Source organism: Penicillium cataractarum (assembly GCF_028827025.1).
Source record: "Penicillium cataractarum strain IBT 29864 chromosome Unknown utg000001l, whole genome shotgun sequence".
In the NCBI taxonomy this organism is placed as follows: Eukaryota; Fungi; Ascomycota; class Eurotiomycetes; order Eurotiales; family Aspergillaceae; genus Penicillium; species Penicillium cataractarum.
The window spans coordinates 2706813-2720445 of NW_026622737.1; the positions used below are offsets into that span (position 1 = coordinate 2706813).

General features: G+C 49.4%; 4 protein-coding genes across 4 annotated transcripts; all 4 read left to right on the plus strand.

Moving 5' to 3' along the window:
* Window positions 1-208: 208 nt before the first annotated feature.
* N7496_000933 (40S ribosomal protein uS17) lies at window positions 209-1525 on the plus strand. Its single transcript, XM_056693864.1, has 3 exons — window positions 209-459; window positions 776-1014; window positions 1199-1525. Exons 1-3 carry the CDS (start codon window positions 285-287, stop codon window positions 1265-1267), a joined length of 483 nt encoding a protein of 160 aa, XP_056560593.1. The 5' UTR covers window positions 209-284; the 3' UTR covers window positions 1268-1525.
* A 1309-nt stretch (window positions 1526-2834) lies between these two features.
* N7496_000934 (ENTH domain protein) lies at window positions 2835-4914 on the plus strand (the record flags this gene model as incomplete). Its single annotated transcript, XM_056693865.1, has 5 exons — window positions 2835-2879; window positions 2946-3183; window positions 3238-3428; window positions 3482-3593; window positions 3656-4914. The coding sequence occupies 5 exons, from the start codon at window positions 2835-2837 to the stop codon at window positions 4912-4914; spliced, it is 1845 nt and encodes a 614-aa protein (XP_056560594.1).
* A 1759-nt stretch (window positions 4915-6673) lies between these two features.
* N7496_000935 (uncharacterized protein) lies at window positions 6674-8877 on the plus strand (the record flags this gene model as incomplete). Its single annotated transcript, XM_056693866.1, has 4 exons — window positions 6674-7532; window positions 7596-7912; window positions 7970-8085; window positions 8136-8877. The coding sequence occupies 4 exons, from the start codon at window positions 6674-6676 to the stop codon at window positions 8875-8877; spliced, it is 2034 nt and encodes a 677-aa protein (XP_056560595.1).
* Window positions 8878-11976: 3099 nt separating this feature from the next.
* N7496_000936 (nucleoside-diphosphate-sugar epimerase) lies at window positions 11977-12942 on the plus strand (the record flags this gene model as incomplete). The annotated part of the gene is made up of 2 exons (XM_056693867.1): window positions 11977-12333; window positions 12382-12942. The coding sequence occupies 2 exons, from the start codon at window positions 11977-11979 to the stop codon at window positions 12940-12942; spliced, it is 918 nt and encodes a 305-aa protein (XP_056560596.1).
* Window positions 12943-13633: the final 691 nt, after the last annotated feature.

The window sequence follows — 13633 nt, forward strand, 5'->3', positions numbered from 1 at the left end:
TAAAGCTGGTCGCATTCCCCCTCAATCATACTTCATACACAGCTACACGTCCCGCCCGGGATCCGCGGCGCGTTGAAATGTGTCACGTGATAGCCCGAAACGTAAACAAACGGCAAGCCCTAACCCGCACCCGCACTAGGCCCAAAATAGACTAGCGGTCACACACACAAGAATCCACGCCTTTAGCGAATCTTTCTCAACCTCGACAGTCCTTATCCCGATACCCGACACGCCAACTTTTCACCCAGCTCGACAACGCTTCCCCGTCGACACACACCGCAACCATGGCGACCGAGTTGACCGTCCAGTCCGAGCGCGCTTTCCAGAAGCAGCCTCACATCTTCCAGAACTCGAAGTCTCAGGCCAAGTCCAAGAAGGCTGGTCAGACCCGCCGCTGGTACAAGGATGTCGGTCTCGGTTTCCGTACCCCCAAGACCGCCATTGAGGGCACCTACATCGGTATGCACGACCTGCGATACGAAATTTATGGCAAAACGGCGAGATCTACGACATTTTTGGGTCATTTTCAATGAGGGTGGAGATCGGGAACAGCAAGCGGCCAGGGCAGTGTTACGGGGCCCGTGAACTATGATGTGAATGGAATCGGGCATTTGCGATGAACTCGTGGAAGCAGATCTCTTTCTCCTCTATTTTCAATCGCTTGTGAAGACCGCATCCTCCGCTCTCGAGAACATGATCTACGATATTGAAGATCTTGCTCGACCCGCCATATCCCTTTGGAACCATCAATCCACTAACGGACTCGATCATACAGACAAGAAGTGCCCCTTCACCGGTCTCGTCTCCATCCGTGGCCGTATCCTGACCGGCCGTGTTGTGTCCACCAAGATGCACCGCACCATCGTCATCCGCCGTGAATACCTCCACTACGTCCCCAAGTACAACCGTTACGAGAAGCGCCACAAGAACCTGGCTGCTCACGTCTCCCCCGCTTTCCGTGTTGAGGAGGGTGACTGGGTCACCGTCGGCCAGTGCCGTCCCCTCTCCAAGACTGTACGTTGCAAATATCGAATTCCTACCTCGAAAAAAAAATCCCTATCCACCAGTGGCTCTGGTGGTGACTGGCTGGTCATTTTCGACCTTTGTCTCAACATTCGGCCGCACACATCCCCCGCCTCGCATGGCTCTATCACATCTTTCTACTGAATATCTGGCTAACTCGAATTTTTCTCTACAGGTCCGCTTCAACGTCCTGCGTGTCCTGCCCCGCACTGGCAAGGCCGTCAAGTCTTTCAGCAAGTTCTAAGCGTTGAATCGATCTGGGTGCTCGGAATGGACGATACGGCGAAGGAAGCGGTTTGAACTGGATATAAAGGAATTTCTTGGACGGGGGTCGGGATAGTTTACGAGTTTCCATGTCCCAGATACCTTGCTGAAGAATGTGTATCCACACAAAAAGCAAAAATATTTCATCGATCCTCCTGCCATGGAAACCGTACACCCGCCCTGATTGAGGGCTATCTCTGAAATCATTGGGATGAAAGTGTTCTCAGGGCCGCAAGCCAGTCTTAATCCGTTGTCATTGATACGATAGGAGGAATCGACATTTCCGTTTCTGCATATCTCTGTGGTATATGGATGTTTCGTCTTGTTCGACTTGGTTTTATATCTGCTTGTAGACGACAGTAGAGGCTAAGTTTGGAGATGACTACCGCCCGGTGCCCAGCCATTCCAGCCATTCCAACGAGGTGTATGGATGTATGAAGATGCAGGGGACTGTGTCTTGATGGCTCCGGGTACCTAAAAATGTCGGGTTTCAAGTCTTCGCACGAGCACCAAATAGATAGACTTATACACAAGGTTACTTGGCCATCCATTTTGAGGGATAAACCGGACCCATAGGCCTCCCCAGACTCTCTTTTGGTCCTACTCGGGCATTGCAGGCACCTGTAACAAGCTATATGGAAGCCACCTAAATAATTTTGTTCTGAACTTCAAGAATGGCCCTACGTAATCCAACCCCCACATGTTCAAGCTGGTTCCATCCCCCTAGACTGCAGGTCCTTTATCGCAGTTTCACACGAGTCACTGTTATTATGATGAATATTCCCTCTTCCTCTTGTAAATCGCGACTCTTCGAGGTGTAAGCAAATGGATATCGGGTAGTATTGATTGATTTGGCCGAGAAGTAAGTAAGGTTACTACTGTCGTCCTACCAGGTATGGCTCGATATATATTCTACAAAACGTTATCTACCCACATTGATAAACCTACCAGTAGTCCAATAAATAAGACAAGACAAAGATGAAAGCCTTTGAACTATAATATAGCAGTCAATTACAATAAATAACAATCCAAGTCCTTCCAGAAAGTACATAGTCTATCTAATGACAACGTTAGGTTTCAAATGCCATGCACATACAGCCGATCCTCGTGCTGGGGAACGGCGCTATACCCGATTGGGGGCTACGAGCCCGACGCCTAAGCTCCGCCCACCAGCCTTAGTTGTTCCTTGAGATCACGACCTCTCGACCCTATTCTTAATCCTGCATTCCTATCGTCGTGCTCGCGAGCTTGCCCTGACTGCCAATTGACAACCCGGTCAATCCGATTGCCCTGTACTTTTCCCCCGCAAAGCGCCGCCGTCTCTTCTTCCCAGGCTCTCGCCATGGCCCAATGAGCCAACCCCCCCCCCCCCCCCCCCCGTACGCGATACCAGTGATGATTGAGACTCTACAAGCACGTTTCAATCACAGCAACATCTGAAGCGGGCTCTTCAGTCTCTTTCTCGGTTCCTGTCTACCTAGACTCCATTTTCCTCAAACCCAATCGATCTTGACAGGAGCGGGCCCTGACCTGCAGCCCCGACGGCAATGACCAACTTTGAGAAGTCGGTAAAGGGGGCTACTAAGCTCAAGGTGAGTTATCGGTCTTACTCAATGGAGACCTGAGGTATTCAAGTAATAACACATCTTTGCGCACAGCTTGCGGCCCCTAAATCTAAATACGTTGAAACCATTCTGGTGGCGACTCACACCGGCGAGGCGGGCGTCGCAGAGATCTTCCGAACGCTTCAGCATAGACTCCGAGACTCAGCATGGACAATCGTGTTTAAGGCCCTGATCATCGTTCACCTCATGATCCGGGAGGGTCAGCAGGATGCAGCGCTGTCGTATCTCTCGGACAACCCGAAGAAGATCGCGCCCAGTAACTTCTCCGAAGGTGAATCATTACAACATATGCGGCTTGGACACTGCGTACTGATAATATGAGTAGCGCAATCACAGGGACATAACATCCGGCGATATGCCGAGTATCTCATGACGCGCGCCAAAGCGTTCGATGCCACCAAGACCGACTACGTGCGGAGCGGACCCGGGCGTCTAAAGCGACTGAGCGTGGATAAAGGTCTTTTAAGAGAAACGGAAGTTGTACAGAAGCAAATCCGTGCGTTGTTGCGATGTGATGTAGGTAACACCCGGGAGTTGGATTGCGACGCAGCTACTGACAGAATACGCAGCTGTTGACAGATGAACCCGAGAACGAGATCAGTTTGACTGCATTCCGCCTCCTTACACTCGATCTTTTGACGCTGTACTCGGTTATGAACGAGGGAACTATCAATGTTTTGGGTAATTCCAGCCATTTCCGGCCCCCGAGTGCTGCCACAGTTTCTAACGATTTCCTCGAATAGAGCATTACTTTGAAATGTCAAGGCCGGATAGTGAACGCGCCTTGGCAATATACAAGACCTTTACGAAGCAGACGGAGGAGGTGGTTCAGTTCTTGGGTGTTGCGCGGCACTTTCAGTCCGCCACCCGGTTGGAGATTCCGAAGCTTAAACATGCCTCCACCGACCTGGCGCGCCTTCTTGAAGATGACTTGAATGATCCGGACTTTGACCTTCGCAGGCGAGAATACTTGGCCGGTAAAGGGATCAAGAAGGATGGGCGCGCACCGACTTCTGGTGCCGAGTCCGCCTTCGCGGAGTCTTCCTCTAGCAATCAACCCAAGCCCGTGTCAAACCCGCCCAGGCAGCCTGAAACGCAGAAGCAAGCCCCTACGGATCTGATTGATTTCTTCGACTCTATTGAGCAGAACCAACAGTCAATGGCCCAGCCCGGTGGAATGCCGTATCAACAACCAGGCTTCCAGCAGCAGCAACAGCCACAACAGGCATTTTACCCTCAACAGACTGGTTTCCCTCAGCAGCCTCAAGCCACCGGGTTTGGCCAGCAGAACCCATATGGCCAAGGTTTCCCCCAGCAAAACACTGGCAACCCCTTCGGCCAACAGCAAATACAGCCGCAGCCGCAGCCGCAGCCACTCCAGTCGATGCCCACCGGTGCTGGATTTGGTGGATATACAGCGCAGCCACAGCAATCCTATGGATATCAATCACAGCTGGCTCCCATCCCGCAGAATGCGGTTCCTTCATTCTCTCAACAGCCACAACAGCTCCAACAGCCACAGGCGTTGCAGCCGCAACATACTGGGACCAACCCATTCCGGCAATCTATGATGCTGAATAACCCCACGGGTGGTGCACCCCCTGCACCCGCCGCCCCTCTTCAACGGCAGAACACAAACCCATTTGCCAAGCGTCTTTCCATGGCACAGCCCAGCTATAATCAGGGAGCCCCCGAGCCCGTACCTCAGGTTCCCCAGATCCCCCAAGCACAAGCACAGCCACAAGCCCTGCAGCCCCAGCGCACAGGAACTAACCCGTTCGCTCGGAGCGCATCCGTGCCGCCTCCTCAGAATGGGGGACTGCAGCCTCCAGCTGCAGCTCCTCTGGGGCCTAACCCGACTGGAAGTACCAACCCCTTCCGCCAGAGTCAGTTTATCAATCAGCAGACTGGTCAAGGGTGGCAAACCGGGCAAAATGGTACAATGGGCGGGCTTGAACAGATGGAGACAGTCCCCGTTTTCCCGCGACCGGGCATGGCATAAGGATCAGGATCCAGGGCATGGGGGAAACGTGGGGAGTTTTGATGGTAGCAAACCCTCTTTGCAACTTGGCCCTTTCCTTCCTCTCTCTTTCTTGTTGTATTTTCCAATTCCTCTTTTCTCATTCAATATTGCCTCCTTACCTTCTCTTCCCTCCCATGCCGAGCGGGCTGCTGGCACGTCGCTCTGCGGCTGAGCCGTGACTGCGCTGACACTCTGCGCCGTGACGCAATCGATAGAAAATTACATTCAGCCCCGGCAATGAAGTTCATATAATCTAGCGAGTTGCTGGTCTCATTTTCAAGTTGCCGGTATCCGGCTGAGTGGCAAAGAGTAATAGAGTGTACTGTATTGGCGTTGAGGAGGAAGGAGATTGTCGTTGCAGATCCCGTCGTAGTGCTTATATCAGATCGGATCAGCCTTATACGCCACATGCCTCATACACTCGAGATGATTGCTACCGACGACACTCGGTAAATTTATTGTTGGTAAGCTTGACAGGCATGTACGTTGTAATCGGTATAGAGTGGAGAGTACTCATGGTACTTTCATCTGGCCCCCAAACCGTTAGACGGGGAGATTTTCGTCATCCTATCATGGCCATAGGAGGCGAAAGTACCGATCTAAAATGTTCCTGAATTTGATCAGCGGTATGAACCGACAAGGATGTTGCATTTTAATTAACTAAGCCAGTCAATGCCTAATTCTGCATGGGATAGTTCTCAAACAACAGATAACAAAAAAGCCGAGCAGTGCCTGTATAACCTTCGCCTTGTGCAATCTTCGACTAGCGTGTCTGGACGGACCCGACAGAAAGGTTCAGACGCAGCCGCCTCATGCACCGTTTTAGCACCGTCGACAGTCCGGTCGGGATTTGATATTAGGCTCAGCCTCCTTGGGCCGGGATGCTCGGATAATTGTAATGCTCTCTGTACCCATCGGACGAGATGATTTGAAATAAGGGAATTGATGTGGTAACAATATACTGTTTAGTCGCTCGGAGTTGAAGTGGAGGGTCTCGAGGGTCTCGACTCGGTGGGGCCGAGATCCAATGATTTCGTCTGGATGTGCCAATTGCATTCCGTCCCATTCAAGTTGGGTCTCCAGTCAAGGTCTCTGGTGGGCGTTGGATCGTTAGAGGCGGAGGGGGGAAATGTTAGGTGATCAGTCGTACAGAGAAGAATAGTCAAAGAATGACAGAGCTAATGTACGTACAAAGTAGTCGAATTATTTGTCATTTGTCTACTCCGGTGGAATTAATTAAGCTAAAGAACAATCCCCCTTCCCCTTAGCAAACACTCTTCTTAAACGGCTTTAGGGTTTCGGCGCCGCCGCAAAAGAAATAAGCACCAACTTCCTCTTTTCTTCTTCTCTTCTGCACATTCTTCTGGGCCCTCGGGGGGTACCATCTCCACTCTCTTCGTTTCGACTAAGAGCAGAAAAAAAAAACGACGCGATCTTGCAGAGATTCCACCTGGTGCTCGGTACAGACCCCCCGACTCCTCACTAGCGACTTTAGCGGGAGTTCATGATTCGTCGGAGAATGCCATGATAAACGTGAAGAATTCATTATTCTTCTCCTAAGCGGACAGTCAGGGATATCTCCCCGGGAGTCACAAGTCACTGGTGTACCTTCGTCTTCTTCCTCTCCGAGCAACCTCCCTTTCTTCTACCCCGCCAAATTTTTCCGTGCTCACGAGCTCTGCCTCTCGTTCTTCTTCTCTCCGCCCTCCATCGGACGGTGTCCGATTAAGCTCGTCCCATGGATGCCAAGCAATCCTTCCCCGGAGGCTACGAGTACGAGCAGAGTCTCCCCGTGCTCACTCGGCCTTCAGCATCCGCTCCGTCAACATGGTCTGAAGCCGATCCGAACCTGCACACGGACCCCTATACAACATCCATGCTGTCGCACCCTCCAACTACGACTGCACCGCCATCCCAGACCACAGCGCTAGCTTCAGCGCCGAATGCGACAACCCAGCAGCCGGCTCAACCGGCTACCACTGCTGCTGCTACCACCACGACGGAGCGTAATGCCCCTTCCAAGGTCCGCAAGCCCCGTAAGGCGGCCAATGCTTCGGCGGGAAAGTCCACGCTCTTCTGGGTCCATACCGACCCGGATTCTGCCGCCTCGGGAACAAAAGAAGAAACCCTGAAGCGCATTCGGTCTCATGTTATGTCAGAACACAATCGTAAAAAGCGATTGGAAAACACTAAGAAATATAAAGGCAAATCCTGGAAGCATTTGGCCTTTCAGCCACCAGAGACGATTCCGGGGGGCATGGGTCCGCCCCGGCCCCCGGCATCCACGCCCTCGTCTTCGTCTAGCAGCAGTCGCTGGGGCTCAAATGTTAGCGAGTCGCCCCCATCAAAGCATGAATTAGTGCCTACTACGACCGCCGTGGATTACTATCCGCCCGTCACAGCTGACACGGCAACTTGGGTCGGGCAAACCTGGAGCGATGATTCTTGGGATGACAGTAGCTATGATGGTGTCGTGGGATACCCTACGAAATCATCACGCTATTCTCCATGGTCGTATGTGGGATCGGGTGCACACGATCCGTTTAATACGGGTCATACCCAGCTCACAGACCGTATGATGAGACATTTACAGAACTGTACGCTTTAATCTTGACGCTCCAGTATGATTCGTGATCTAATTGACTAACATCAATCAACAGTCCTGTGGGATTTGACCCAAGAAGCGCATCCATTGCAGACACGGTATAAACCAAAGTTGCAGGCCCATTGGGCCGCTCTTATCCAGCGAGACCCGGCCATTCTCCATGCGGCAATTTGTATGTCTACTTCAAACGCAGCCATGCAAAGGGGCGAGTTGCCTATCCGAGATCCGAATCAGCATCGCAGTGCCCTGGTGGTTGATACATTCCACCATCGAGGCGAGACGATCAGATTGGTGAATGAAGGGCTATCGGACCCGGTGAAGTGTTCTAGTGATGAATTGATCGCTGCAGTGTCTACACTATTAACCATCGAGGTGAGTGGAAATTCTCTCGTGGTATTCTCGGCGAAACTTGAAAACTGATTTGATTAGATCGCCTCGGGTAACCCCGACTATCTCAAGATCCATCTGGCTGGCTTGCGTCAAATGATTGGAATGCGCAAGAACTTTGCCGACGTGCTTCCTGACGTCCGATTCCAAATTAATTGGTAAGGGATTCTCTCGAGTCGTGACGACCATAGTGTTAACCACCCACTAGGACGGACATCCGAGTCGCCTGCATGGCCCTCACCAAACCCATCTTCCCCTTCGTCCGGTCCACCCGGCCCCCACGCTTGACGCTCCTCCCGCCTAGCGACGACGTTGCCCTCTGCGCAACCCGTCTTCTCCCCCTCATGAAAATCCCAGGCATCTTCAGCGACAGCTTTTCTAAAATCATCTACGACCTGCTCGAGCTCTCCTGGTACGCCGAGTGGATCAAAGGTAGCAGCGGCTACAAGGAATTCGATGAAGAGACGGAAGATTACTTCAACTTTGAAGTCCTCTACGTCGAGTATTCCCTTCATGCAGACCGATACACACCCACCGGCCAAATCAAGGGCGACAACTCGATCGAGGGCTGTACACGCCTGGCCTGTCTTTGCTTCCACAACAGTGCCATCTGGAGCTTCTACCCCATGCTTGCGCCCCTGCTGCCAAAGCCCCTTCTAGCCCTGCGCGCCGCGCTAGAAGCAACCATTCCCACGGGCCTGTTCGCATTGTGCCGCGACCTCCTGATCTGGGTGCTTTTCATCGGCGCAGCTTGTAGCCAGGTGATGCCTTCTGAACGCACATATTTCGTCACGGAACTAGCTGCTGCCACCAGAATGCACGGCGTGACCTCCTGGCAGGAGTGTCGGTCTATCCTGCTGGGATTCTTCCATGCGGACCGGGTCCATCTGGTCACGCTGCGGCAGGTGTGGCAGGAAGTTCAGGGACGGCTGGAGCCGGCTGGTGTGTGAGTGTGTTGATACTCGCCTTTTATATAAAATCTCCATTCAAAATAATGTAATTTGTATGTGCTTCCTGTGAATGTGATGGTTGATGTTGGTGTATACACTCCGGGATAGCCTCAATGAATGATGACCTCTAGAATTATCCCTCATGTGTAGTTTTCAATTTGGACTCGCCAGGCTTCTTTTGATCAATAAAGATATTCACAGAACAGAGGTTATAATGCGCAGATGCTCTATATCTTCCCGACCCGGGATGTCCCTGGCGCTGTAATTGAAGATATAGCCTGCTTTATGCCCCAAGGATAGGAAAGTCCCGCTATCCGCCTGAGCCAAAACCCATGATTCGACTTTTCAGTTCCTCGCCCTGGATCCTGACCTCGCCACTTTCTGGGGGAGTTGGTGACGAATCCTTCGTTCGGCTTGTCTGCATTGGACTAGGCACTGCAGCGGGTACACTACCAGAAACTCCCAGAATAGCTATGTCACTGAACGCAACTTCAACATTTTCTGTCGAGGTGATATCATGAGAATCACACCCATTGTATTTTGAGAGGCCAGGATTTTCGATATCTCTTGATATGCCCATCAAAGTAGCCACCTTTTGGCCCGGGTCGACTCTGATGCAATTACGTTCACCACATTCTCCGATATAGAATGGAGTATTCTTGTCGACAGCATCCCTGAAACTTGTAACTGTTATGATACCGCAATTTTTCTTGGAAATTAAGAGTATCTTTCATGTAAACAAACCAAGCAGGGTCGATCCTAATAATCAATCTAGCGAGACCTTCCCCGCCCAACTTCATTTGCCTTTGTTTTTGGCCTCCTCACCACACGCAGCCTTCGCTCACACCCCTTTGACATCGAATAGAAGGCTGCATTATCTACATAGAAAACTAACTTCGGTAAGCAAAGATGCTTTGTCTCCAGGTGGCTACAATTATTCATCGCGGATTTTATTGTCGTTGTCGATTCAAAGCTGGTACCGTTAAACGCTGACATAGTAGACCGGTCAAGAACTGTACGAAGTAGTAAACACTGAGATTTTTTTCTCGGCCCCCACCGCGATATAGGCCTCAGCGCAGATAATTTATTGAGCAGACCATACTTCGTTGAGAACAGTTGTAAAACGTATCTTATGTGGTATCGTATTCGATGGTAAGATTATAGCCTGCGCTTTGATTCCTGGGCCATGAATCACTATGCAATCTACGTCGCAATTTACGGCGGCCCTTAACTGAGTGTATAGTCTACTCAATAAACGATCTACCGTAGGTCTTAGCAGTGGGGCTAAGAAATAGAGCACTAATGAACCCGATTCGAGAACCGTAATATAGCTAAACTAGATAACAAATTTTCTTTAAGGATCTCCCTTCCTTAACTAAACGTAACCACCTTGTTTCCTTGTTCGATCGCTTATTTAGCTATTAGTAGTCACTCATTAATCAATTTTTAGGTATAAATTGCTCACTCTCATTAGTCACAATAATATCCTTATTAGCATCGAATTCTGTATCCTCTGAAAGCTGCCAGGACCTAGTAGAATAGGTCTGACAGGGTTCAATACTAAGAATTCTTCCGGTGAATTTTTTTTTAGTGTCTCCAGGGCAAAGGAAAGTTAAAGGGTTATCGGTATCGTTCTCATCGAAGAGCGTCAACTTCACGTCGGAGTCGCTCGATACGGTGATATTGTCATTAACAAATTTTGCTGTGCGCATAGTGGAATATAATATTTGTGCTTGGTGTAATGAATAAAGGTTGGATAAGGATTTCGTAAAGTAGTATCTTCTTATAAAACTTGCCATCTTCTGCTAAGTTCATTGTGCTTCTGACAAGTTCATTATGAACTTCGTGCCTTCTAGATATTTACATTGCGGTTTATAATATAACGTCATAGTGGTCAGTCCTTCACTACATCTATCGTAGTATGATGTCATTGATTAGCCCCACGTACCAGAAAAACCTTTCTATGGCACAATCCACTCATTCCTTCAAGTACATGTTGATTTGCTGGTGCTCATAAGCGATAAACCTTAAGCGTTGGTGTACTGTGGAAGTTCTCAAAAAGAGCAAACGTCACGTGAGTCACGTGGTACTAATAGGGAACCATATCGAATAAAGTGTCTATCTGGCTCCGCTTCGCTCCGCAAATTATACTAACTATAGTTATCGTAATCCACGACGAAGATAAAATTAGCGGGTTGATCCTTACTATTGGTTAATAGGGGTCAGATAGTGAGAGGCCATTGCTAGACGCGCCTAGCGTTTCCTCATATTTATCTATTGTTGTTCTCTATGCTTGCCGCTGGCGAAGTCTTCTGTGCCAAAATAGGTAAATGGGCTTTTTACCCTACGCAGTCTTCTGGTGAAGAATATTCAAGTGGGCGAACTGCCGCCTGAAGCCGCCTAGGTAAAGCGGCGAGGCGCCTAGGACTGAACAATGGGCGCTAGGTGAGATCAGCCATACTTTTGGCTGTTGTATGTTTTTTTTTTTTGATAGAGAAATACCTTGCCGCACTTCTTCCAATCCCACTATCCTTTAGCCGAACTATCTAATACCTGTGAGGAACTACTGTAACGAGGTCCCCTAATTCAGTCTTCCCATCGTTGTACATAGCCCTTTTTCTACCCCTAGCTTGGCCCTCACTTTTGCTGTTCTCAGGGGAGACAGGAGATCATGCTTGAGAACGGTTGATTGAGGAGCAAAATATTCAGTCCACTTAAGATCCTCTACCAGAATATCCAAAATCGCTTTACTCGAGTACCAAATTCTTTTGTTAGGCAGACCCTTATGCTTTAGACTAATTATGCCCTAGCAATTTTCAGTTGAACAACTAAGGAGATGGCTAATAAATGCAATTGATCTCGCTCACACGCAGGAGTTTAGCGATTCTATTGCGTGCAGCTTCCCATAATAGCTAATTAATCCCATTAGATAACAAATCGACCCTGTTCCCCAATGATGGCCTGGTCAAGATGTGTATGACATCAGCATAATACGAGGTGGCCTAAAACTTGAAAACATACCATGCACGCTTTCATATCCTCTACACAAACTTATTCTTGAATTGTCTCAGACTCCATATCAGATTGAGGAATCTCACAATGCGGGTTACAGTTGTACCAGCAAGCACAAAGTCAGGTGTAGCAACCATCAGGTCGCTACTCAGCAAGCCTGTGCAGGTTCATGGGATCTACAGAGATCTTTCCAAGGTCCCAGCTGCATTTTCTGCCGAGGCCAACTTCTCTGCCGTAGAGGGCAATGCGTCAGATGAGGGTACGCTTGATCTGACGGGATCTGATGCCGTTCTTGCCATTATACCACCAGTCTTCGACGGTCGGGATCTGATCGAACATGCGGAGAAGATATCTTCAAATATCAAAACGGCAATCGAGCTAGCTGGAAATGTTAAGAGACTCGTTCTGCTCAGTAGCGGCGGGGCTGAATTTAGCGAGGGTGTTGTACGTATATAATCTCGAATCTTATGATCTTGCTGACCACGAAGACAGGGCGAAATCAAGACAAATAACAAAGCGGAAGAAGTACTGCGGCGAACGAAAGTTGAAAGCATTGTGTTTGTCCGATGTGCCTATTTCATGGAGAACTGGACTATGAACCTCGCCACCCTTAAGGGCCCAGATCCATTCTTTTTTTCGACGATTACGCCTGTGGACTATAAAATTTCGATGGTTTCCGTCTTGGACATTGGTACTACTCTTGCCGAACAGCTGATTGACAAAGCAACTCTAGCAAAGAGACCGTATATAGTTGAACTGCATGGTCCCCAGAATTATAGTCCGCTTGACGTGCAGGCGGCATTTGCAAAGGCGCTCGGGAAAGAGGTTAAGTTGCGACCAGTGGAAAGAGACCAACTTCGCAAGTTCTATGCACAAATTTTCCCTCCCTCAATTCTCGATTATTGGATCGAATTGGCGACGAGTATCCTCGCCGATGGCAAGCTTGGTACAGATTACATGCTCCACCCCCGTGGCCCTGTTCTTTATGGGCGCACAGATCTCGAGGCGGCCATTAAGACAAGCATCGAAGCACGATTTTCATATTCCATGTGAGCTTCTTGAATACAAGTTATGCTATTTCCTCTGGTCATACGTCAAACGCACATTGACTTCAAATGTTTTTTGAAGCTATTCAGAGTTTTTTTTTTTTTGGGAAAAGTTCATGATCTAAGGAACAAGAAGTGATTTGTGCCTTGTGATGTAGCTAGTGCGAGAACGAGTTTGGATGCTAAGAAGCTACTTGTTCTGATATAATACATGATACCGTGAGCACTATCGGGACGAAAAAACATCATGCCAATTAGGGAAGAAAGGGTAAAGGAAAGTTGGGGGTGTGGACTCAGAAACATTCTGTCAATCATATGCCCAGGACCCGTTCGGGCTGGTGATACAATAGCTGCGTATGAGTTTTGATCATCGTTGGCCACGAGAACAGTCTACGAGCTGGTGAAGAACAGAGCGATGTCAGGAGGGAAAAGAAGCAGATGGAGTTGGAGACTGCCTTATACCTCTCGCTCTTACTCAGTTATGCTTGGGGATGCAAACTTTCATGGCCGCGGCTCTCTTAGGGAAGATTCACATGGGCAGTCACGATCTAGGTTTATCATTAATGTAAACGAGGTTACTTCATCTGAATGAGTACTCCGAGTACAAAAAAGCTTTTCCGCCCTGGATACATAATAGATCGCGTGCGCCAATGCTGGAAATGGAGCTTTGTAGATCCGCAGCTTAATCGAGGACCTTC

Bases quoted from the DNA above. Each gene is read 5' to 3' on its own strand.
- N7496_000933 (XM_056693864.1), top strand. From the start codon at position 285: ATGGCGACCGAGTTGACCGTCCAGTCCGAGCGCGCTTTCCAGAAGCAG. The intron at 460-775 runs GTATGCACGACC...TCGATCATACAG, and splicing joins CATTGAGGGCACCTACATCG to ACAAGAAGTGCCCCTTCACC. The intron at 1,015-1,198 runs GTACGTTGCAAA...TTTTCTCTACAG, and splicing joins GCCGTCCCCTCTCCAAGACT to GTCCGCTTCAACGTCCTGCG.